This window comes from Sciurus vulgaris (assembly GCF_902686455.1).
Source record: "Sciurus vulgaris genome assembly, chromosome: 4".
In the NCBI taxonomy this organism is placed as follows: Eukaryota; Metazoa; Chordata; class Mammalia; order Rodentia; family Sciuridae; genus Sciurus; species Sciurus vulgaris.
In genome coordinates this window covers 66,065,283-66,090,236 of record NC_136464.1, presented here as the reverse complement: position 1 = coordinate 66,090,236, position 24,954 = coordinate 66,065,283, and the positions used below count along the sequence as shown (strand labels likewise).

The following is a 24,954-nucleotide window of genomic DNA, read 5'->3' as shown; positions in this document are numbered from 1 at the left end:
TTTTATTTTTTTGAATAGGTTTGACTGTACACATTCAAATTAACCTCAGCTGCCATTTTGAGAAGTGAGTGACCTGGTCCTTCAGAGGGTGTGCTAAGCAGGTGGCCACCTCCAGCGATGCTATTAACCATTCATGAGCATTCACGCTTGCTGCCAAGTTTTTGTTTTGGTCACCTCTCCCGCACATTCTAATCTGGAGAAGATTATACTCCCTTCTGTGAAGGGATAAAGGGGATTAGCATTTGTGAGGTCAGCTGGGACAGCGGCCTTTTGTGCCTGGGTTCCTGACCTTGATCAACTTTTCTCTGCTCACTTAACAGCAGGCTCTCTGCTGCACAATCAGCACACATTTGAGTGAGCCAGGAAAATAAGAGGAGCAAGCCTCTGAGCTCTTTATCTCTGGAGATTACTGAAGTCAGTAAAATGCCAGTTGGATGAGGTTTCACTAATTGGTGGCCACCCTGAATTTTTTTTTTTTTTTTTTTTGAAGTAAGAGGGAAAAAATACCATCACCATCACCACCAAAATAAGACTGGTAGAGGCTGCCATTTACTTAGGCTGTTTATGAAGTGCTTTGAAGGGTTGATTCTCACACCTCACAACTACACTATGGGTTGTTATTGTCTTCCAGTTGGGAAGACTGGAGCTCAGAAAGGTTAAGTCATTTGACCAAGGCCACCCAGCTTGTAAGTGAAGGAGTTATGATTTGAGCCCCATAGTCCCTTAACTATGCAGGCTCCATCACATTGCAGCAATCTTAGTAATAAAGGCCCAAACATGTTTGATCCCTCAGAAGAGAGTTGGATTAGTTACAGGTGAGCACCTTCTGATTTATAAAGGTTGGTAGGTAACCAGAGGAGGGCAGTGGGATAAATTTTATGTCTTTTCCCCAAACAGCAGATGGTGGTTTAGGAGCAGCTGCAGTTTGTTCTGGAAGCGGGAGTGTGGCCTAGCGACCTTCTCAATCCCAGCCATCCCAGGCTTGTGATTCTAGGATTCCATTCCCTACTTGGGGATGCAAATGCAGGTTCCTGGGTCACAATGGGAGTGCTCAGATTTCTCTTTGAGCACCCTTTTTAAAAATTTAGCTGTTGTTTTCTGTATTTCTTCTGAAAGTTCGGGAGAGATGCTGAGATAAGCAAAACAAGCCTCTTAGGACAATAAACTTGATGGGGTGTCCCCATGTTTAAAAAGAAAAGATTCTAAAGAATTATTGCAAAACTCAACAAAAATGCTTGTTCATTCTGGACTAAAGTAAAAAGTGCTTGCATGGATTTTTTTTTTTTTTTTCAACAGTCTGTAAAAAGACAAAGACAGCATCTCTAGGGTACTGCTTGCTTTGTTCTAAGAATGTCTTTCTTTTGATGGGATATGACCCAGCTGTTTCCAACTAGATCTAGGCAATTTGAAGTGTGTTCAGGGGAGTGACCATTTGCTTGAATGCTGTTTCCTTACAGTTGACAAACCCTCCTACCCCCTCTGCAAGGGCAGAGAAGTCAGGGCAGAGCTGTGGAGTGCTGTAGCTTACTGCCACGTGAGAAGGACTAAGTGCATCCCTCCCCTGCAGAAGAGGAGCCTGAGAACCAGGGTGAGGTTTCTAAGGTCCCCCCTTCTGGTTAAGGGCAGTACTGGACCCACGACTTAAGTGACTGAAGAACTCCTCACTTTCCTGAAGGAAGGGCTCTGCCCTTCTTATACTTGGTTTTGATAGTACTTTGGTGACATTTGTTTAAAAAGGAACAGCTGATCATGACTTCACGGTCAGGGATGCACTGCCCATGTCAGCCCTCCCACACGAGGCCATGGGGCCTCCCGACTGCGGAATTAGAAAAGGGTGGCCTCCACTGCCTGTTTCATGGAAGCAGTTAAAGACTAAAGTCGTCCGGCTACTTAAACATTTTAGATAAGCAAACATGCACACCCATACCCACGAGACACCATTTGGCCTGGGGGAAGGCACATACCTCACTGTTGGCGCTTTCCACAAACGAGCCCCCGAACATGGCAGCCATCCACTCGCAGCTACAGATCAGCAATGGCTTGTGGGCACTGATCGCTCCATCATCCAAGATAAAGGTCACATCTGCCAAGGATGGTGGGAACACAGCCATGAGCCAGCTCTGCCCAAGGCTCAGAGGCTTCTATTCCAAGCAGACCCATCAACCTGTATCCTTCCTACTCTCTCGTCCATAGGTACTCGCTGATTTCATGTCAATCTCCACTTTTGGCACAGCCATTTTTCACAATAAGGAGCAAGCATTTAACGTAACACATAAGGTCACCACACAGATTTTCTGTGCCGCGAAGTAACAAAAAAGGAGAAGGATATTTTTCCTCCTCCTCCTTATGGAAAGTTTCAAACGTATACACAGGGCAAAGAATAATACAACTATTCCTTAAACTAAAATGTTTGAGTGTGTTAAGTGTTTTGGACTTCGAATTTGTTCAGGTTTTGAAATATCTGCATAAACATAATGAATATCCTGGTGATGGAACCCAAGTTTGAACACAAAATTCATATATGTTTCATATATGCCTATGCCCATAACCCGAAAATAATCTTATACAATATTTTTAGTACCCTTGTACTTTGTGACCTGTCACGTGGGGGACAGATATGGAACTGTCCACTTGTCAGCAATCAAGCAGTTTCCAATCTTGATGCATTTCAGATTTTGGATATTCAGGTTAGGGTTGCTCAACCTGTACAACAATCACTCATTTACCTATTGTTAACATCTTGCAGTGTTTACTTTTGCTGTATGTATAGTTTTTATACATACACTTTTTTTAAACAAATAATGATACTTCATTCCTAACCACTTTATCATGAATTTTCTAAAAATAAGAACATTCTCCTAAAAAAATTAAAAATAATTTCTTAATGTCATCCACTGTCTAGTTCATGTTCAAATTTCTGTAATTATTCCTAAATTGTATTTCATAACTCTTTAAAAATGGCAGCCTCCTATTGAGTCTCCCACCCTTTATTTGGTTTGACTGTGCAATAAGGGGAGAGTGATTTAATCAACTTTAGTTTAATTTACTGTAGATCTCCGACATTTTCTTTCATTAACTTTCAAGGCTGCTTATACACCACAATGACCAGTGTTTGGAGTAAATATTATTCATAAGCTTTAAAATTAATGAAGACACTTAGTAACCATTTGCTAAATGGGTAGTACCATGGCAGGGGCTAGGAAGGACAGACAAAAATAGAGGTATCTATATAAATAGAAGTCCGGAAGTCAACTTTTTCCAATGAAATGCATACCCACCCACACCCACACATACCCAGAGGTCAATTTTAGAACAATCGGCATAAATATCAAAGACAAAGGAAGGTCAGGAAAACTACAGAACAGCATGGGAGCAGAGGAGGAGGGGAGTAGAAGAGATGAGGCACCCTCATAGGAAGGTAAGGGCCACCAAATTCATGTCCAGGAATTCAGTGGCCTTAGGACCAAAGATCCCTGCTGAGAGTCAATGAAGAACAGACTTGGTCAAGAATAGATGCTGATAGGGAACTGTGAGCATCGAGCTGGCTAGAGACAGGCACAGGGACACCTGACTGACCCCGAGGAACAGCACGGTGCCACAGCAGCGTAGGGAACAGATTTCTGTAACCACAAGTTTCCTCAACTGCAAAATGGGGAATAACCAATAACCAGTAAGTCTGATGAGAATTAAATAAGTTAATAGCTACAGCTTAGAAATGTATATGGAAAAAAATAAGCACTTTCAAATGTTATTATGGTTAACCTTTCCTTCTGCTAGTTTTGCTATGTTTGATAAAACACCACCAAAGGTCTGCATGGCTCCACCAGGGGAGCTGCTCACCTGAGAATGTCCCCTTGCTGAGACACTCTTTTATCCGGTTGGCTTTCCTGACGTGAAAGGCTTTCGTAATCTCCTGGTTCATAAAGGCTTCCTTGTTCATGATGTTTTCCACCATCATCCTCAAATCAAACATCTCTAGGACCTCTGCAATCTGAGCCAGGCCCACCAAATCCTTTTCCTTCTCATCCAGTTGTCCAGTATAAAGAAACTGGAGCAGGGTCCGGAAAGGGCCTGGCTGTACCGATGAGTCCATCCTGACCACAGTCACGGGGCCCACCCGCTTTGAAATGGGATTGACCTGCATTTCCTTGTGCATGCCAATGAACCCTTTGCTCCAGCCGGACAAAGCCTGCATCTCAGGAATGGAACCCTCGGCTTCAGGCCCCGGAGTCTCCAACAAGTTCTTGCTTGGAGACATCCCCTGATCAGCCTGAGGACTTCTCGGGGCACCTTCTTCCCCTTCCTCATCTGCACCAAGACTCAGCCTCCGGCCCTGAATATTCCTGCTCTGCATCTCTTTCTCACAAACTCCTTCACCCCAACTTGGGGATTCTTCACATTCCATTAAAAAAAGATCATAAAATTTGGAAGAAGAGGTAGCAAGGTAAATTCGATGTGCAAAGATGTGCTCCTGGTCCTGAAGGATGAATAGGACGTCAGCACACAGTGGACTATCCAGTAAACAGGCAGCTTCATTAGTCCCCATGGAAGGACACTCGGGGATTTTGATGACTGGGGGAGGGGCTTTTGGAGGTAGGAAGGGTGCCTGAAGTAAAGGTTTCTGGACTTTTTTTAAGTGGGATTTCCAGAACTGCAGGTGCCGGCGGGAAATCAGCGCTGCACGAATTGCATTGTCAAATACATCCTTGATTCCGAACCGGTCAAATACACTTGTTTCATAGTATGGTATGCCAAGTTCCTTTGCAACCTCTCGGCCTTTTTCTGGGGGCAAAATATCCCCTCTCTTTATGGGCCTGAAATAGAACATTTTAAAAAATTACAATCAGCCTTATTTTTGGGAAAAATAGTCACCAGGGGTTTTCTAAGCACCTAATTTAATTATATCCTTAAAAACCTACTCAAGCTTTTAATAAAACTCTCAAAAAATCAACTACTAAACACAAGACTTTGAAATATAAAAGGTTTATAACCGCAGATAAAAATGCTTTCAGTTGTAAAGGCAGTAACTAAAGTATTGCATTTTAGTCACTATTTGCTCTTGGGCATATTACTTATAACCTCTTTAAGCCATAAATCAGGTATGATATAATGATTATCCAATCTTAAAAAAACGATTGAAAGATTTAAATAATATGTAAAGTATAGTACTTGGTCCATGGTTAGAGCTTCATAAATCTTATTATCATTTTATCACTATCATCATCATCTTTATCATCTTCTTCATCTTCATCATATGCTTAAAATTTGCTTTATAACTTTAAAATGCATGTACTTAAATTTTTTAATTTGAGCCATACAATAACTCTATGGGGTATTATTTTTGCTCTACAGTCTGAGAAAACTGAGGCAGGAAGTTTAAAAGTTTGCCTTAAGTCATATTTGCAAATTGTTGACAGATCTCTACTAAGCTATGAGAGTCTGCACTCTTCTACTCCAGGTAAATGATCCACACCTAACACCTATTAAGTCTCTCCTACTGGATTCATCAATCCTCTTTCATAACTTTCCCCTTCTCTTTTCATCCATTCCCTTCATCAGGCCCTCATCATCTTTTGCTTGGACTGGTCCATCAGCCTCTTAATTGGTCTTCAGAATTTTCAATTTTAGCTCATAGTCCTTCTTTCTGCAAGAGTAGTCCTTAAATAACAAAGTGTGACTCGGAAGCTCTTCTGTGTTCCCTTCCTATAATTCCACAAAGCTCATGGAATAAAGCCCACACCATTTAGTCTGGCACACAAGGCCCATGTCCAATCTAATTAAACCCAGAAGGCCAATATAGAAGTTGTGCAGCCACATAGTTACAGCATAATTATGTAAAGGAACCAAGAGATTCCAGAACATAGACAAGAGGTGAGCTGGTGTTACGACTCTCCAAGAACACATTCTTGATTCTGGGACATATTCTTAGGAACCCATCTTCTAAATAAATATTTGGCCTTCAACACCAAAGGTAATATATATGATAGGTATTGGTATCAGGAGAGAAAACTGATAATAGGTGGCATTTGGATTTGGAGACCTGGGTGGAAAAAGATGGAAAATTGCACGGTGTTGTCAAAGGCAGAAGGGAAGTGCGGGAAAGGCTTAATTTCAAGGCTTGTTCCTGTTGGCATTGTGTGTTCCTTGTTCCCAGGGCTGACTTGAAATTTGCCAACATCAAATTCTCCAGGCTTAGTTCAAATACCACCTCCTTCATGGAATCTTCTCAAAATTGTTCTACAGAGGGACTGTCCCCTCTGCTGTTCTCTACAGCTCTGCAACACTCTTCCAGTCTTCCATATGCCCATGGGGTTCAAATACTCACTTCCTAGTCCATGCATTTATGAATAGAGGGATTGTGAAGACTGAACATGAAATGTTTTCAGAACTTTTATCCAAACGTACTTAGGGTATCAAAAATTATCTAAAGGAAGTCATCTGCTTTCACTGTAAGAGCACATAAAGTTGTGTCCACATAAAATTTTGTGAGAAGCCTATTAAGGCAAACATCAAAGCAAGGTATTAATATCAAAATGTTTTGAAAAGCTCTGCTGTCCAGCAAAAAAATATAAACATGAAAAAGAAGACACAAAAGTACAAAGGAAATCTGAGGGGGGACATGTTTTAAAAAAACTTTTATTTCTCCCCAAAATTAGAATCCACATTTCCTATATAGTGAAACAAATCCTCCTTCAAGTGTTTGTTTTTTTTTTAAATTTATGACACTTTGAAAATATAAGTAAGGACTAGAGACATTAAAAAGTACTGTTTTCTTTTCTTTTTTTCTTTTTTTGCAACTATAGGTTCAAATGATTTTTAGAAACTGGACACAGTTCTTTTGGGATATGTTCTCTCAGGTTGGACTGAGGAATATCAGGGCATATATTGCAAGGGCATATCTGTATGAACCTGATACTCCCAGGAGCCAAAAATTATGGCTGATTATTCTGAGCATTAATTAATTTTATGTCATTCTTAACATTATTATGGGCAGATAACATTTTGGATAAAACGTCACACATTTGAAAGCACTTCTACATGGACAATTTCATACTGAGAGAAGTCACTTCAAGCTCTGGTCAACCATTTTACAAAACATGGTTCCAATGTTAGACAGGATGCTCTGAGCACAAGAAGGGATGTCAGCACACAGCCCTTCATGAACGACGGGCTGATGTACAGCCTATGGCTGATCGATGGGATCCCAGGATCACTGAAGAACAGAATGATAGGCTCAGAGACACCTCTAATTCTTAATTTGTGCCCTGAAACCCCAAGTCCTCGGCTTACCTGGCTAACGGGCGTCTAGCTCGATTAACAGCCTCCAGATCAGCATAGCGGAGATCGAGCTGGCAGCCAACTAGGACAACAGGTGTGCGAGGGCAAAAGTGCTTGATTTCTTGATACCACATGGTTTTCACATGATTTAGGGAATTGGGATTAGCGATCGAAAAACAGAGGACCACAACATCAGACCTAAAAGGGAACCACAGAAAGAAGTTCATATTGCCTGCAATTTTTTTCTTTTACCACTCATCTAATGCCATGTCATGTCACAGTCAAATAAAAAAAAGGCCAGATATTAAAATATATTAAAACACATCTCTGAGTCATGCAAACAGCCCAATAAGCCCCCACATTCCAGCACCAACACAGCCCAGTAGTCCATTTTCATATCGCACTGCTGAATGCTTATGCACTGAGAAGTTTCCAATGACGTTATTTTCCGGTAGAGATGGTTACCCCAACTTAACTCAGTCCTGGAGCCATAACATGCTGAACTATTTCTGTTCACAAGAAATAGTTTCAAGGTAAAAAAAAAACCAAAAAACAAAAAACAAAAAAACTACCTTTTACCAGTTTGAAACATAAAGGTGACGATGACTTGACCCAATGAGATAAAGCAAACATTTTAAACAATGCTGAAAATGTCACAAGTATTTGCTGCTCAGGGTCAGCAAATACACAGAAGGATTTCTGCCCTTCTTCTCACTTAGGCACACATGTAGAGAGCACAACCACTTATCTGTTTCCGAAAAGAAAAATCCTGAACTTGAAGGAATCTTGATTTTTTTTTTTTAACTAGGTATAAGGCATGATATTTTACATACAGTTAGGCAACAATTAGGTGGAGGGCTAATAAAGTGAGAAAATACTAGAATCAGGTTTTTCAAACGTTATACATGATACATAGCAGGTATATAGGGAAAAGAAAAAACTGGTTTATAGTGAATTTTGACATGGATCTTCTATTTTTACATAATAACTTACCATTCTAGAAGTCAAAGAAATGTTTTATAAAACAGCTGTTCAAATATTGTTTGATGGATAACTGCTAAATAGGAACTATAAACCATCATTCCAGGTTAAAATATGCTCAATGATGACTTTCAAAACAGTGAGGCAGAAGAATATAGAGAATAGAAACAGCTACACACATGGATTCAAGATTATCTTGCAGCTAAGTTCAGAAATAAACTCTTCTAATTTTATTAGATGTTAATTTATTGCCTTTATTGTTTATGTAATGAGAAGAATCAAGTCAATGAATCAAAACACCTTCTTTTTAAATCATTAATGAGCTTTCCCCCCTACATATCAATGAGGACAAACAAATATATGCAGACAACCATAAAATTTCTAAAAATAATCATTTGCAATGCAGAAAACTGCAGGGTGCTTACATTAAATGTAATTCACAAGTTGAGTCTTTAAATTATATCCAAGAAAAATTGCACCAGACCATAGCAAATAGAGGGGAAAGTCCTAAATTTAAAATATTTCAAATTATAAAAGAAAACCTAGGACTCCAAGTAGATGAATGTGTTAGTCTGCAGGGTTAGAATCTTTTTGAAATAAAGATATTATCTAAGATTCTTGGGTGCTGGAATAATATGTGTAAAAATATGCACAAATATATAAATGAAAGGGAAGCATGTCTTGTCTTTGGGATTCTGATTTAGTTTGTGGAATATTCTGTGCTCAGTCTTACTTCCAATCAGCATAAATAACAGTACCCAGTAAAGCCAAGAATGCTTTGAATTTTACATTTTTTACAGGCTGAGTTTTCTATTATTCATAATCCTATTTATATCGGGTATCTGATGAAATTCTGCTATAAGCTTTGTCCTGATCATAAAATAAAGCCATGAATTTTGACACAGTGAGAATAATATGACAATATGTGAGGTTTGATATCATAGGGAAAGAATTGAGGAAATATATCCTGTACCTAAATGTGGAATAGTATGCATATGTATAAAATTATTCTAATTGGTGCCTTCTATTTCCATATTAAGGCACATGACTGTAAAGAACATCATTCTCAGAGCTTAATTTGTATGACAGACATGTAGCTAAATGTCAATTCTGTTATCTAATTTTATGATACAGCATGTGAGGTTCTGAAGTCAGAGCTAGCTTGGTTGCCAAGGTTACCGTGATAACACTCACACTATTGAGCACACAGGAGTCACCGTCCAGATGACCTGTTAGCAAGTACGGACAGGACCTTGGGGGCTGGAAAAAATGGAATCCTGTGATGATCGCAGCACAATACCATCACACAATGCAGGTCTGGAGGGCTCAGCTTCTAACTATGTCACGTCAATATCTAAATGCATGAAATGCTGGGGGAAAGCTGGAAAAACAATTGAATGTTCTGTAAACATTTTGCCCCAAAATGATGGCAGTTAAAGAAAAGAGGCTGCACTGAGAACAATGCTACCTCTGAAGTAGTAAAGTAACTTATGGAGTCAAAATTCTATTTGCATTTTGGAACAAAGTTTTCCTTTTGTATTGTCATTTAGTTGCTACGAGAATCCCTCTCCATTATTTCACACTGAAAGAAGTTAAAAATAAGATCGTATTTTGACTCTCGACTTGCTTAAATGTCTTTTGTTTAACCTGTGTTGCTCTAAACATAAATGCAAGTGAGGAAAATTGGATGTTTGGGCCACACAGAATTGTTTTTAAGGTCTGCCATGTGAACGCTCTGTCTTAACCCTGATTTCCGCCTACAGGCTGAGTATCAGTGAGCACCCAGATGGGAGATGCCCTGTTGGCACATTCCTCCTTCTTCCTTCCCAGCATCTCTTCCCAACATCGCTTCCTAAAGTGTAACACATCAGTATCCTCCGAAACAGAAATACCTATACAAGCAAGTGACTCTTCTGAGAATGCCATTTATTCTCTCTAGACTTTGAGGCCATTTTCTATTGTGTCAAAGAAGGCACAGGACCTGTGGCTAAGAATATCTCCAGCTTTAGGCAGAAGTCCAAGGAACTGGAGATATTAAATAACTTTTAATCAAAACATTCATTCCTGAGTGGAGACTGTTCAATGTCTGACATAAGCCTGTGTTTAAAAATGCCATTCCAATGAAGATAAAAAGAAAAGAGCAAGTTCTAGCATTTCTATTTTCATGGCTCTGTTACTTTATTTTACTTTGAAGAGTGAATTTAAAAATAATGGGGGGGGGGTATGATGAAGACATTTTCACATACATATCAATCAGGCAGTGGAAGTAGTGCAGAAATGACCTCAGAGGGGGTCCTATTTTGGCTGTGAAAAGAATCTGATAGGATTTAAATGGAATCCTCCAGCTATTTGGAGTAGAAAGCACAAGAATGTGAGAATGCGAAGGGGAAACGCACAGGGTGAATGAGACTCTAAACCCCAGGACCTCCATATTGAGAGAGGGTAGAAAGAGGTTGAGAATGTTTATTTCATTTATTTTCATTTAGAACAATATGTGACTGGCCAAATGGCTTAATTAGAGAAAGCCAGAGCCACAAAGGACTTAAGGGTATATGGTCCTAGTTGTTTGACCATGGAATGTTTATTTTTTGGGGAAAAAAACATGATTTTTTTGGTCCCTAAGGGGAAAATACCAATAGAAAAGTTTTGCTCCATTACTAACACATAAAATAATGCCTGTGAAATAATATTTTGATTAGTTAACTAAAAAATGGGTCCAAAATAAATCGATGTGTTGCAACAATTGGGAATCTCCAGTTTCACAGGGGAAATGGGAAGGAATCACAGAGATCAAGTCATTCAAAAATGTTTGAGCTGATAAAGCCAACCTTAGTTGTTTCATTTTTTCTTCAGATATTAAACACACCAGAAAGCATATTTTTTCCACTTATCTTTTAGGGGGGAACACTGGCCAAAGACAGCATGTGAAAGCTTGGCAAAGACATTTGGATAACATAAGGAGTGCATGTAAACTTGGGACCAGCCTTTTTGGGAGGATTAAGGAAAAAAATCTGAGAAAAGTGCATCTTACCCACATATCCTGGCCCTAGCCAGTCTTTGAACAGCAAATACGTTCTCAAAGCCTGTCTTTACAAAGTCTACATTCAAATAGAGCAAAGTTGGTAGGAAAAATTGGAGAAGCAACCAGAAGCTGAACTATTTCTCCAGTTTGAAACACCAAATTCATCCATTGGAAAAAAAAATGGTTGGAAAAGGGGTAGATAAAGCTGTACTACACTTGATCGTTAGGAATGAATTTTCTAAGTTCTCTCCCAGCACATATGTGCTGTGTTCTTTTTTGGGGATCCTATCCTCCCTTTTAGTTCATCTTTCCTTTTCAGGTCCCATCAACTTTGCCACTATTTCCAGTTGAGGAACTGTGGGCCTTGGGTTTTCTAATCTAAATGAAAGAATAATTCTGACATTATCTTTTGTCTAAGAGCAGTAAATCAGGCCCATCTGATGGGTGATGCAAAGGACAGTAGATTCCATCCCGTCCTCCAGGATGCAGCGTGGGGGACAGTCATGCGCCCTTCTCCAATGTGCCCCATTCTAGTTGGGTCTCTTGCCACACTAACACTGTGGTGACGAAGACAAAGCTGACAACGATGTTCACCTGAGTTCTGCATGGATGTATGTCCTTTGGTGATGACAGAAGCACAATGCCACACAATACAGTATATATTGTACTTTTAAACCTTTTACTCCAGGGCGGGATCCTGACTTTTTATGTCACCACGGCCTACCATTATTTAATTTTTTAGGAGAGATTCCTACTATCCTTTATATTGGTAGAGACTGCATGACATTTTAATGGGCTTCTTTTCTTTGTGGACATATACCTAAGTCCCCCTCTGGCAAAGAGTCCAGCAGGAGTTTCCTGACCTCCACCTTTGGGGTGTCAAGCTTCCTTCTCCCTGCTGACAAGTGAGGCGGGTTCTTTACAGAAACATTTTCAAAACCATTCATGTCGACAACACACCTTTCATGCATACAGTCCGACAGTGCTATGCAAACAGACACATCAAAACAGCACAAAACAGCTGGGAGCATGGCAGAGAAAAGAAATGTGGAACACGTGGCTTGGAAAAGTTTAGTAGGGGAGCAGCCCAGTGTGTATGAGATGCGGAGGGAGTTGTCAGTGATGGTGCACAAAACCGCCTGGAGATGGATGGCTGTGTGAGCTCACACTCATGGAAGATGGAAAGGCCTGTAGGGGAGCGCCTGGCGGGAGCTCTGGGGAGAGCAGGGCAGAACCATGCAGCGCCCTGGATGTGAGCAGAGAAATCAAGTCCATACTTTACCAATAGCAGTGAGGCTTCTTAAGTACAGATGTTATGTGGGGAAAACTGTCAAGACACCCTGAAATATATCCAGATTGGGGAGTGATTAGCATGCGCAACTATCTGTTCCAAGCCTGTAACCGCATTTTTAGTAGGAAGCGACATTTTAAACCAGTCTTCCCCCACCCTCCGAGAAAGGGCCAAAGCAATGCACGCTCTCAAGTGCAGGTGAGCCACACCGACATCCCACCAATGCCACCAAATCCTGAGAGAGATATGTGAGTCTTATAAAGGATTGATCCTGTCATCACAGTAGAAATACCACAGTGGGTAATGGCTCTACCAAAGGAAGTAGTGGGTTATGGTACAATGGAAACAGATTCTTTGTCACTTGACATCCCGTTTTCAATGTGTGGCAAACCATGATACTATTAGTGTATTCTTGGACCTCACACAATCACCAGAAGTGGAAGAAAGCATGTGACACTGGGTGAGGCGTAATCAATTTATTAAAAGAAATAGTCTGAACAACTTCATTTAACTCCTGGCAAATGAACATGGAATGCGCTGGCATGAGGCTCAGTTGGCAGCGGAAGGTGAAATTGTAATGAATTCTCTTACAACTCCACTTCTAGTTCTCAGGCTCTCTTACCTTTCCCAAAGCTAAACGACTGGGAAGCTTCGTTTCTATAGGTTCAGTGTTTTCTCTAGAGGGCAAGACTAGTTGTAGATAGGAGAAGACCTCTGGGTCGGTGAGAAGATCACGTGGGAGTTTTCTGGGATGAACCTCCCTGAATCTTCTGGGACCAAAAGTCAACCAGCAAGATCATCTTACCACAATGAGAGAGGGACTTTGCCCAGGTCTCTCTGCAATCCTCTTTGACTCAGTCAAGGTACCAGGACTTGTCAAGTCGCTAATCCAGAATTAATAAGCAGTCTTCGGATCACTTCTACCAGAGATAGTTGGGGATACCCTACTATGCACCAGACCCTTTTCTGGACATTAGGGACAAAGCAATTAGAAAAAGAACCCCAACAAAGAAAAAATAAAACATAAAATAGGTAGTATGCTAGGTAGTGGAAAGTGCCGATCAGAAAATAAAACAGGGAAAGAGGACAGAAATATTGGGGAAAGCAGAAGCTGATGCTGAAAATGAGGTGATTAGGGAGGGCCTCACTGAGAAGGCAACATTTCAGTAAAGGATTGAAGGGAGGTAATGTGCCATTTTCTGGGGCAAGAATAGTACAGAGGAGGAAACAGCTGGTACAAAGGCCCTGAGGCCACAGCATGTTTGGGATTTTTCCCTGGTGGGGAAGAGACTGTGATGTTGGAACAGTGTGGTGAGAAGGAAAACAGGAGAAGCAGAACTCAGAGAAAGGCAGTGCTGGGCCAGGATAGGGAGGGTCTCACAGGTGTGTGGCTTTGACTTTGAGTGAGCTAGCCACTACTGACAAGGGGGCATGGTTAGGGATCAAGGAGGGAAAGGAGAAAGAAGTAGATAAGACCAAAGAGAAGTGATGGTGATTCTGTTTGGCCGAGAGGGGGTACAGAACAGGTGTTAAGTGACCATATTCTGTGTACTGAAGGCAGAGCCACAGGACATGGATGGGACACAAGACATGACTCATGGAGTCAAGGATGATCTAAGGCTTTTGGTCGGAGCATTTCTCTCTTGCCTGTTCCTGAAAGTGACATCTTCAGTTTAACATTTTTAAGAATGAACTGTAATGATTTATGTTACTGTCTTCCCCATTTAACTATGAGTTCATTTTAAAGGATTCTGTCCTTTTTGTATCCATCTCTCCCACTGTGCACAAGATAGTGTTTGTACCAAAGGGGTTCTTGATTAATGCTTATAAAAAGGCCTTGTAGATATTGGAGGGTAAAAGCTGCAGAAACAAGGACGTCCACAGGTTGAAGGTCTAATAGAAATGAATCTGGGCTTAAAGTAAGTCAGGTGGGGCAGCAGTTGGGGGTTTTAATAAAGAATGAAATAGAGGGGCAGAGGTTGTGGCTCAGCAGTAGAGTGTTTGCCTGTCACGTGTGGTGCTGGGTTCCATCCTCAGCACCAAATAAAAATAAATAAAAAACAAATGTATTATGTCTATTTACAACTAAAAAATATTTTAAAAAGAATGAAATAAAATGTGAGCCATTATATCTCTTCAGACTATTATTGCTAAAAGATCATCATATACTATCTCTGGTACATAGCAGGCGTTAGCCAGTTAATATGTTTTTAAAAATTACTTAAATTTATCTAAAAAATCCATTTAACCGATCTAATTGGATAGTTTCATAAGACCAGAATAACAATGGATTGATGATTTCTTGCAGGAATTAAATTATCTTTAGCAGCAAAGGAAAGCTAAACAAATGGGCAGGTCACTTTTGGGTTTAGTTCTAGTTACAAAAGAATTATGGCTAAGGAAGCCTTCTATTCCACAGACCATCTTGCTTTTGAAAAAAATACACAATAGAACAAAAGTCACTAAAAGAAAGTCAAGATAATATATTTAAGAGTGAATTCACTAATTGGCTTTATCTTTCTGCAATTCAGAATTTTGTCCTTCTGACTATGCCCTCTAGGTTGAGGGCAGAGGCATGCCTAGGGGAGAATAAAGTGGTGGGATAATTTTGGAAATCTAAGAGTATCTAACATTAGCGGTTACTAGAAAGCACCGTGTTTAGGATTCACTAAGAAAAATATCTGTGAGAATGTTCTATAAAACAACGAAGTATTAGTTATTGCTGTGGAATTGCTGAAAGGCAATAGAATTACCCCCTGAAGACTGCAGAATTACTTAACAATCTCTCCCCACCCCCAATCTGAAAGGGAAACCTGTGTGTGGGTGCCATTTATTTCTTCATCAGAGAGTTCCAGTATAGAACATCACAAACTGAGGCTCTCTCTGCTTTCACAAAGAAAAGTCAACACACCTTGCTAAATTTGACCCACCTTGTCAAACCTGCTGTTATTAAGTTAAAATAGGAAGAGTGACAGGGATGCACACACAAGACATCAACATATTCAACAATGAACTTGGTCCTTATTCTCTTTGCTCATCTCGGTGACCTCATTACTCATACTCTTGTGACCCCTTCTTTTGGGTCAATCAATTCCTTTCTGGCTGAGCCACAAAGGGTCATCTTTCCCAGCCATGTGACCAATGTCTGGACAGCAGCCAGAATCCTTCATCTTGGAACACAAGTGAGTCCAGTCAGCCACTGGGACTTGTTGCTATCTCAACTTGTTTTCCAAGGACAGTTTCATCCTGAGGACAGGTCTGAGTCAGGGACAGGGATTCCAGCTCTTTTGATGTTTCTTCTAGCTACAATACAAAATGTTCCACTTCAAAGCAGGAAGGACAGTGTGGGACAGCAGGCAGAGAGTGGCACAGGGCATGGTATACACAGGTTTTCTGTCAGATGATTTGGTTTCATTGGAATCTTATGCTTGAGTGATTCAGCACAGAATCCATACATTTCCACCACAAATTTGATATTTTGAATTATTTGTATGCATTTAGTTTAATGTATTTTTTGCTTGCTTGGGGTAAGTACATAATGGTAATAATCCACCTTCTGTTACTGAACTTAATGCTCCTCTTTGGGCAAGTGAAATACTACATACATATAATTATTCAAAAAATTATCCTTAAAAAGGTCTTGGAAATGATACCCAGAGAAGAAACAACCTATAATTGGAAATGCATTATTATTATTATTTTTAATTATTATTATTATTTTATATATATGTATATATATTTTCAGTTGTAGGTGGACACAACACCTTTATTTTATTTTTATGTGGTGCTGAGGATCGAATCCAGGGCCTCACAAATGCTAGGTGAGCGCTCTACCACTGAGCCACAGCCCCAGTCTAGAAATGCATTATTATTAACACAAGTAATTTTGGTTAAGAATAGTAATTAAAATAAGGCATTACACACAGAGAATTCACAAATCCAAAATCTGTGGGGGGGGATGTTCTCAGAATATGCTTGAGTTTATCTGTTTCCTTTTTCCAGTGGTCTGATAGCTCATCTCCCATATGTGAATTCTTAATGGTGAAGCCAAGCACCAGCACTTTCCCTCTTCATCACCTTTGGGTAGGTACATTACTTGTTATTCTTACTATACATTTATACATATAAAATTCAACCTCGTAAAAAGTAATTTGGAGTATTGGGTAAGAATATTTTCTTAGAAGATCTTGGCATGTATGAGAGAATGATCAACAGACACAGTCACTCATTCTATTAACAATTATTGAGCTCTCCTATACCAAACCTGGGCACTGGAGACACAGAGTAAGAAGATAGAAATCTCTGTCCTGAACATACTAGGAATAAGAGAATAAGGGGAAGGGGAGAAAATGAAGGAGTCAATTTTGATACGATGCAGGATTTGCCAAGGTATTCTATGGGAACATGAAGGAGAGACACTTCGCCAGAATCCTGAAGGTGAGAGGGAGAATAAGGAGAGTTCAGAGAGAACTTCTGGGACAATGTGACACTTGCTCTAATTCTTAGAATATCAGTAGTAATTAGTTGGTTTAAAAATGGTTGGGGTGGGGTATAATTTCTAGGTGGATATAGTGCATACTGTGGGTTTAAAGGCTTCAGAGGACTTGGACCTATAAATGTTTTGTTGTGTCTAGAGCAAGAGAAGAGGCTGGAATGGGAGAATGGAACCCAATCCACAGAGACAAGCAAAGGTGGAGCCCCACACCACGGTGTACCTACTTCTCCAAGTGAGAGGACATACCTGATCACCTAGCTCTGCATTCAGTTCCCAGCTGGGGTGGCTGGGTAGGAAATGCACACCCTATTTGCACACTTCAGGGGTTGCCATTACATTCCCTGGTTCTAGAATGACTCGGCTATGAAACAATATTGCTACTATTTACGAGAGAAACAAAACTTTCACAACTTTCACAGAATTGGGTGTTCTCTATTTGGCTACCACAGGATATTGGTAAAAAGAATCTTCTTTGAAAAAGAAACAAACACAATCAAAGGCAAAGAAACAATTCATGTGGTCAGATAGTAGCCCAGGAGCTGAGGGCCCTACCTCTGGGAGAAGGGAACCAGTGTAATTTTGTGTAACAATATGATAGTGTCTTATCATTTGCTTTGACATTTTATAAATATCCCATTTCCTATATTCAACAATTAAAGATCTGTTTCCATTTTTTTCCCATAAGTTCAAAGGAATGATTTATATTTTCAATGAGGATTGACTTAAAGTTCAATAAAGAATTAAAACATATAGTCTACCAAGCAAGCATTTTCAAATATCATAGATTATATTGTTATAGAGATGTTTCTCATCTTAAAATCTTTATTGAGATATGACATTCAACTATGCATGTTTAGTGTTTTTAATTTGATTAATTTTGACATATGTATTCATCTGAAATCATTATCACAATCAAGATAACAAACATTTCCATCATCCTCCAAAGTTTCCTCATGTTCCTTGGTAATCCATCCCTCCACTCCATCATCTTCTATGGGCAACCAGTGATCTTTTGTTACTACAAATTAGTCTGTATTTTCTAGACTTCTATAGAAATGGAATTACAACGTATGTATTCTTTTTTGCTTGCTTCCCTCATTCAAAAGTTCTCACTCTACAAGGATGCCTCCTTTTTGGTTGAGGTTGGCTAAAAAGTATCATAACTCCATGAGAGTGTTCACCCAAAATGTGGCTGAAGGACCACTGGCTTCATAATCATCCAGGTACTGGTTAAAATTGGCTGCTTTACCTCTTCCCAGAATTCTTATCTCAGAATAACTGCTATGCTTAAGTTCACTCAAGAATGAAAACTAACAATTTTAGAATAACCTTTCAGGGAACAGTATTCCTATCTCTTGATCCAAATAACTGCTCTTACGTCTTTTCGCTTTCTTCTATAACCGGAGTAACTTTAGTTCTTCTTGTTACAGTAGCACACAGGACTCAGTGTCTTCGGGACATAAGCTGTAATAATTGTCCTAGACCCTTCAGTACTAACACACTGAAAAGTGTGGGCTATATTACTTTTTTCATAAAGTACATGCATTGCTAGATTTCTTCTCATTGCTATCTTGCTGTACATTTATAAAGCCCACCATCAGGACGAGGACTAGGGGCAATGGTAAAACACTTGCCTCAGGTACAAATGTAAGGAGGTACAAGAAAAGCTCAGTAATCCAGATGAATACTATTTTTAAAACAAAAATTATGACAAAAAAGCCACGATGAACAACATATCAACCTTATAAATAAAGTCAGGATCAGTAACATTACCATATTGGAGCCTGAGGCAGAAGGGAAAAAGCAAATACTAATAATGATCCTGTCTTTTAAAATTGTTAATATTATTATTTACATTTTTAAGCCCATGGTGAGAGACTCATTGGCCTTGCCTAGTCCTGGCCCTGGTCCACCTCCACTTAATATATTTCCTGAAATAATCATTAGAATAATCTAGAAGTCATCATTAGAACATTAGATCTGACCCAGCATTTAGAATGTGCTATGTACAAGAGGTAACTTATAACACTCTATCTAGAGGCATTAAAGACCCAGTCACCTCAACATTTTTAAAGGTCCTCAACTGAGCATTCAAAATGGGGTGTGTTCGTACCATATCTGATTACATGGGCCTTTGACATGAAACCAAACCCATCTTATCTAAACAGACACCCAGAAACCACAGCGCTGATTAATGTTATCATTTAAAACACGTACTGCACTTCTCACAGGAGCATACAACATTTAAGAAAAATCAGTGTAAGAATAAACTATATAATAAATGGGTTCCAACCAGACTGAAAATATGCTGGGAAACTACGAGATAAAGCAAGTATAGTGGTCCTGAATCTTTCAGTTGTAGGGGGGAAACATGCCAAATAAATGACCCAAGATTCCAATTCACTCTCGAAAAGCTTGCTTGGATATATCATCTTTACTGAAAGCGAAAGGACTAATGTTTAGCCACTTCTGAATGCATGTAAAGAATTAGGTTATTTGCTGTGGATAAAAACAGTTAAGAGAAGTACAGGAATATCATCTAGAGAGAGATGGTGAATGCAGGTCTTTCAGGGTCCACAGAGGACAGAAATCTTATGCCGTACCAGGAGGAAATTTAAAGTAGACTTGTCATCTGTCAATCTCATCAGCCACACAACATGGTAGTAGAGGAGGATACAGACTTTGGAATCAGAACCAAGTGGAAAGTTCAGTTCCACTCTGTCCTTGTGGTCCTTTCTTGTACCTGTTTCCTAACTGTGAAATAAGCTCACTTCGCAGGGTGACCATGAGAATGAAGTGGGACAGGATATCTGATTCATGGGGTTCCTTGATTAAATTGTAGATGTGTCATTACCTTCAGCACCATCAGATTTACTAAGTGTCTGAAGGTTATCTGGCCCTAGGACAGATCAGTGAAGGAGGTTTTCAAAGAGAGGAGACCAAAAAATACCATAATTATTTATATTTGGTACGACTGAAGGAGAGCATCTGAGGAGCCCAAGATGTTCTGTTGGAGGCAAAGCCACCCTATTTGTCTATCTTTTTTTTGGGGGGGGGGGTACCAAAGTGTGAACATTTCATTCTTCTAAGCACTCCAGGGAAAACTCTTGAGTGACATTCCTTTAACAAGAGGCTCCTTCTTTGCCAACAAAGAACAGCTGATCACAGTCATGGTTACTATGTTCAGTTTTGTTCTTGACATTTCAAAAGATCCAGAAAAGAACTTCAAAAGTTCATCCAAAAGTGGATAGAAAGTAGGTGGTGGGCAGAAAGGTTATGAGATAGTTGGGGCCATTCATTCCTGAGAAGAGAGGGTCTGCAAGATTTCAGATGTGAGAAGAGTCAGGGTGCTGATGCTACCTGCAGCCTTCCTTCTCCCTCCAAAGGAAGGACTTCCATCGGTGCTGATTCTCAGCTGGATGGGCAGCAGCTTCTTTTCCTAAAGCAAAGGGGTCAACTAGATGAGCTCTTGGGATCTCCAGTTCTAAGCTTCTGCCCAAATATGGAAGAGCCAACAGAAACCCAGATCACCAATGTGGTATAGTTTCTAGCTGCATCCTTTTACACTAAGGTGCAGGTAGCTTGGCACAGTGGCAAGAGTGGGAGTTGGGAGTCAGCAAGAGCTAGGTGTAAATCTGTCTCCGAGACTCACCACTGGTTAGATTATGGCAGTCAAAGTTCTCAACCCTTTATTCATTTGTAGCATGGAAATAATCTCTGCCTGCTAGGTCTCCTGAAAGGAATAACTAATGTTGGCAAAGCTCCTAATATGTTGGCTGGCACATTGTAGTCTTTCAATAAATTGGAGCTATTATTTTAATTGGCTTAAAAATGAGTTGAATAGTTGCCCTTAAATCAAGAAGATAGCAATGATATTCTGGTTATAGTTATACAGTTTTCATACTTGGAAAACTGCAAATTCAGGTTGGCAGACTGCCTACTACTGATACCCCTTGACTACTCAGAAAACTAGAGCTCATCCATGCCAAAAAATGTATGAGGGGTGACATGTTAACTTCCTTTGTACTAGGAAGCAAAGGAAACTGAGGGCAAGGCCTGAGGCTTCACGGGATGAGTCTGGTTTCCCTCATGGTCACCACAAGAATCTAATTAATTGTTTTAAAAAGGTTCTAAATACCTTGGAATATATTCCACATGCCTCCAAGTTTATGTCTGCTGCTCATCCCATTGACTTGTAGTTCAAACCAAGTAGAGTAAAAACAGTAGTTAAAATACAGTTTTGCAAATCAAACATCAGTTTTCTCACAGCAATGAAAAGAATTGGTCAAAGCTCTATACTGAATAAAAGAAACTTATGCTACCAGATTTTTCAATAAAATGTAACTTTTGGAAGCTACAGCAATGTGATATTACATATTTAGTATGTACAGAAAGATGATGGAAGGGGGCTGGGGATATAGATTAGTTGGTAGAGTGTTTGCCTTGAAGATACAAGGCCCTGGGTTCAATCCCCAGCACTGCCAAAAAAAAAAAAAAAAAAAAAAAAGAAAGAAAGAAAGATAGATGATGGAGTCTGACAGTGGAGCTCTGGCTTTCGTTCTTAGCTAGCTCTGGGGTCTATGGCAGCACACGTAGAGACAGTGGCGAATCAGCAAGGACAGAGGAAATACAAGGTACAAACGAGCACACAAAATGAGACCCCAAGGAGAATGTGGCCAGAAACACACTTGGGCAAGTTTCCTAAAGCCCCTCTGTGTCACTCAGAGAAGCAAACTTGGCTCGGGGAGTACTTCCTGTTTCTATCAAAGGGGGAATGGGTTAATGGAACCAAACATTACAGACAAGGGAGCAGAACAATGTACTTTGAACTGATGGAGCCACAGGAAAGAGCAGCTTGTTTTCATTGGGAGTGGACAAACACAGGCATGACGTGCTGTAAAATGACTCTGGCTATCAGGGAGCTGGACGGGGCCCAGTATGGAGCTGTGAGGGCCAGTGGGCCATTAAGCAAATCCTAAGCAGGAGTCTTATGAGAAGTGGAGCAACCCTTCCATCACAAAACAAGTTTTACATGACAGGGCCACATTGAAATTCATTGTTTCAAGTGCATACATTTCAAGTGGTCATAAACTCTGCTGAAACGATCACTAAGAGTCTAAACCTAAATATCCCAGTAGGCTCAGCTTTAGGCCAATCTTTGCATGACACCTTTATAGAAGTGAAGTTACAAAAATTCCTCAGATTTCTATCTTACCCTTTTTTACTGAAAGATATCATTTTAAAATCATGCTTCCTTAAAGCCACAGATGTGACAAACCTGACCACACAGTTGTTATAAACAGCTTTATTTTTTTTTAATATGCAGAATAACTAGGAAGAAAACCTGAACTGGCAACTAAGATAACCATCAAGAACATTATGAGAAGAAGGGAAGAAAGGAAAAAGAGAAGAGAAAGGACCTATGATGCTGGATATTAAAAGTCCTTGTTATAAAGGGGACATTAAAATCATGTTTTACTTCCATATGTCCCATTCTGAGTCCCCTTGAACAAACTGTTCTAAATCACAGGTTTTTTCAGCGTGTGAACTACTTTTCTGGAGTAGGGCAAACCTTTGCAGCAATTTACTCTGTATTTTAGGCCACTTTGATAAACACCCATAAAAATTTGTTCAGAGAGCTATCAGATTGAAGAAATAGAGAAATTTTCAAAAGGCTTATCTCATTACCAAGGCATAATACACATGCTTGGAGTATCTAATCCAATCCTGTGAAGTAACATGGTGTTTGATATTGAGAAGGGACACCTAAGACATGACATCTAAATTCTAAGTTTAAAATGCAATGTGTTAATTTACAATTAAGAAGGGCTGGGAATGTAGTTCAGCGGTACAGGGCTGGGGATATAGCTCAGTTGGTAGAGTGCTTGCCTCACAAGCACAAGGCCCTGGGTTCAATCCCCAGCACCACAAAAAAAAAAAAAAAAAAAGTAGTGGTAGAGTACCGGTCTAGCATGTGCAAGGCCCTGGGTTCCATCTCCAGTACTCCTGCACTGCAATTTTCTTTTACAATTAAGAAGTAAGAAAAATCTCTACCTTATCTGCATTTTAATAGCTATGACCCATTCATTGAGAGATATTTCAAGTTATTGTGACAGGCAGAAGTTGCTAAATATTTTAAGACACTTTGACTACATTCCTACCCATGTCAGTGTCCTAGATTAATCTTTCCTTTACTGGATTTTTTCTTCTCCTTTTTTTTTTTTTTTAAAGAAAAATAGACGTTAGTATTTCAGTTCATTTTGGAAACACGCCTTGTGAAGGACTTCAGAGATATTTTCCTTTCTTTTAAAAAATGACCTTCAAATAAAAATAAGAGACTTTTCAGATAACACAAAGCCCAAAGCAAATAACATCAGACTCTGCTAATATGGTCATGAAAAGACCAAAGAGACCTTCTGAAGCAGAGTAGCCAAGTGCTAAAATAGCTTAAAACACCTTAACAGAAGTCAAATGAAGTGTCACTCAGGAAAACAGCCATCAAAGTAGCCCAAAGACGGGATGACAAGACTACATCCTCATCTAGTAAACTTCCCAAACTGACTAGCACTGGTTGTTTTAAACTGGAATTTCCTGAGTGGCAAAGCAAACTCTGTTTTTCTTGATATCAGGAAAAAACACCATTTTTTTTTTTTTTTCCTTCTTAGACATAAGTGAAGAACCCAAGACATTTCAAAAGGCCATTATGATGTGGTTTTTGTGGATGGGTGAACCAGCTGCTGGGTTTCAAAAGGTAATTTTACTCAAGTTCAGTCACACTGAACTAGTCTTGTTTTACCTGCCATATGCAAATCGCCTGTCCTTGTGATGATCGCCAAAAGTATCCCAAAGCCTGAGAGAAACACTCACTTCATCAACCACATCTCGGGAACGCTCCAAGACCTGCAGAAAAGAGAGACAGAGCCCATGTGCTCAGTGTTAATCACAGACTTCCTAGGAAATGGGGTGCAAGTCGACACCCCTCAGGGTCCCTCAACCCACTGGCATTTAGTTTCCTCACTTCATCTACTGGGACTTAAGCCAGCTCCTAACTCATGCTCTGGAATCACTTAACTCAGCCCCATTCAGGCTGCTGTGGCACATACTTCCAAGTTTGCCCTTTGCTTCTGTTTCCTCTTGTGGCACTAAAAAGATTAGTTTTGTTTTGAGTGTGTAATTTACCCACCCTCCTCCACTTTTAATCAGACTGGCAAGTAGCAACGATGGCCTAAGGATTCTAAAGACACCATGCACCTTACCTCCTGGCAGACACGGTACTGGTCAATGGCCCACACGGTGGGCACGTGGGTGGCCAGCAGCTGATACTGTGTGAGCGTGGTGTTACACGCTCTGGCACAGATCAGGCGCGTCTTCCCCACAGCATTGTCGCCCACCACCACACACTTGATGGTTTCCACGTTGGGTCTTTCGTAGTCCATGTCAGTGTCCATTTATGAAACTCTACAAGAAGAGAGCAACACTACATTAAAGACTCCAAGGCCTTCCAGAGCAATGCCAGACGAGGGGGTTCAGAACAGCTTTGCCTGTGTCCAGCCATGTCCTTGCAGGTACACAAGCACAGGCAAGATGTTTGGAAGTTCATAGTAAGCCTGACTGAAGCTCAAGTTTTCTTTTTATATCTCACACAAGAACAAAAACACCAGACTGTTATTTTGACCCCAAACAGTTTATTCTGGTTAACATGTTATTTTCTCCTTGGTTTTCTCTAAACATAACCTGCCTACTGCAGATCTGTCCAGGCACTGTCAGGACAGCTGGCACACATTTATAGCTCACGAGCTGCTCATGGTGACTGGCCAGTGAGACTGGTCACCTGCAGGCTAGCCTTTGATGCTGGGGCATAAGCTGTCTTGGTGACACTGGTGTTTG

General features: G+C 40.1%; 1 protein-coding gene across 12 annotated transcripts in view; it reads right to left on the bottom strand.

Annotated features, from left to right (window-relative positions):
- The window catches only part of RHOBTB1 (Rho related BTB domain containing 1), a 132,957-nt gene that overhangs the window by 14,090 nt on the left and 93,913 nt on the right, over positions 1–24,954 (bottom strand). For all 12 annotated transcript variants that reach the window (XM_079136445.1, XM_079136442.1, XM_079136446.1 and 9 more), the window contains 5 exons: positions 24,324–24,525; positions 23,864–23,967; positions 7,291–7,476; positions 3,841–4,814; positions 1,965–2,083 (listed from right to left, as the gene is read on the bottom strand). In XM_079136445.1, the coding sequence (XP_078992571.1) occupies positions 1,965–2,083; positions 3,841–4,814; positions 7,291–7,476; positions 23,864–23,967; positions 24,324–24,515 (1,575 nt within the window). In that variant the 5' untranslated portion in view covers positions 24,516–24,525. The remainder of the gene's footprint in view (positions 1–1,964; positions 2,084–3,840; positions 4,815–7,290; positions 7,477–23,863; positions 23,968–24,323; positions 24,526–24,954) is intronic.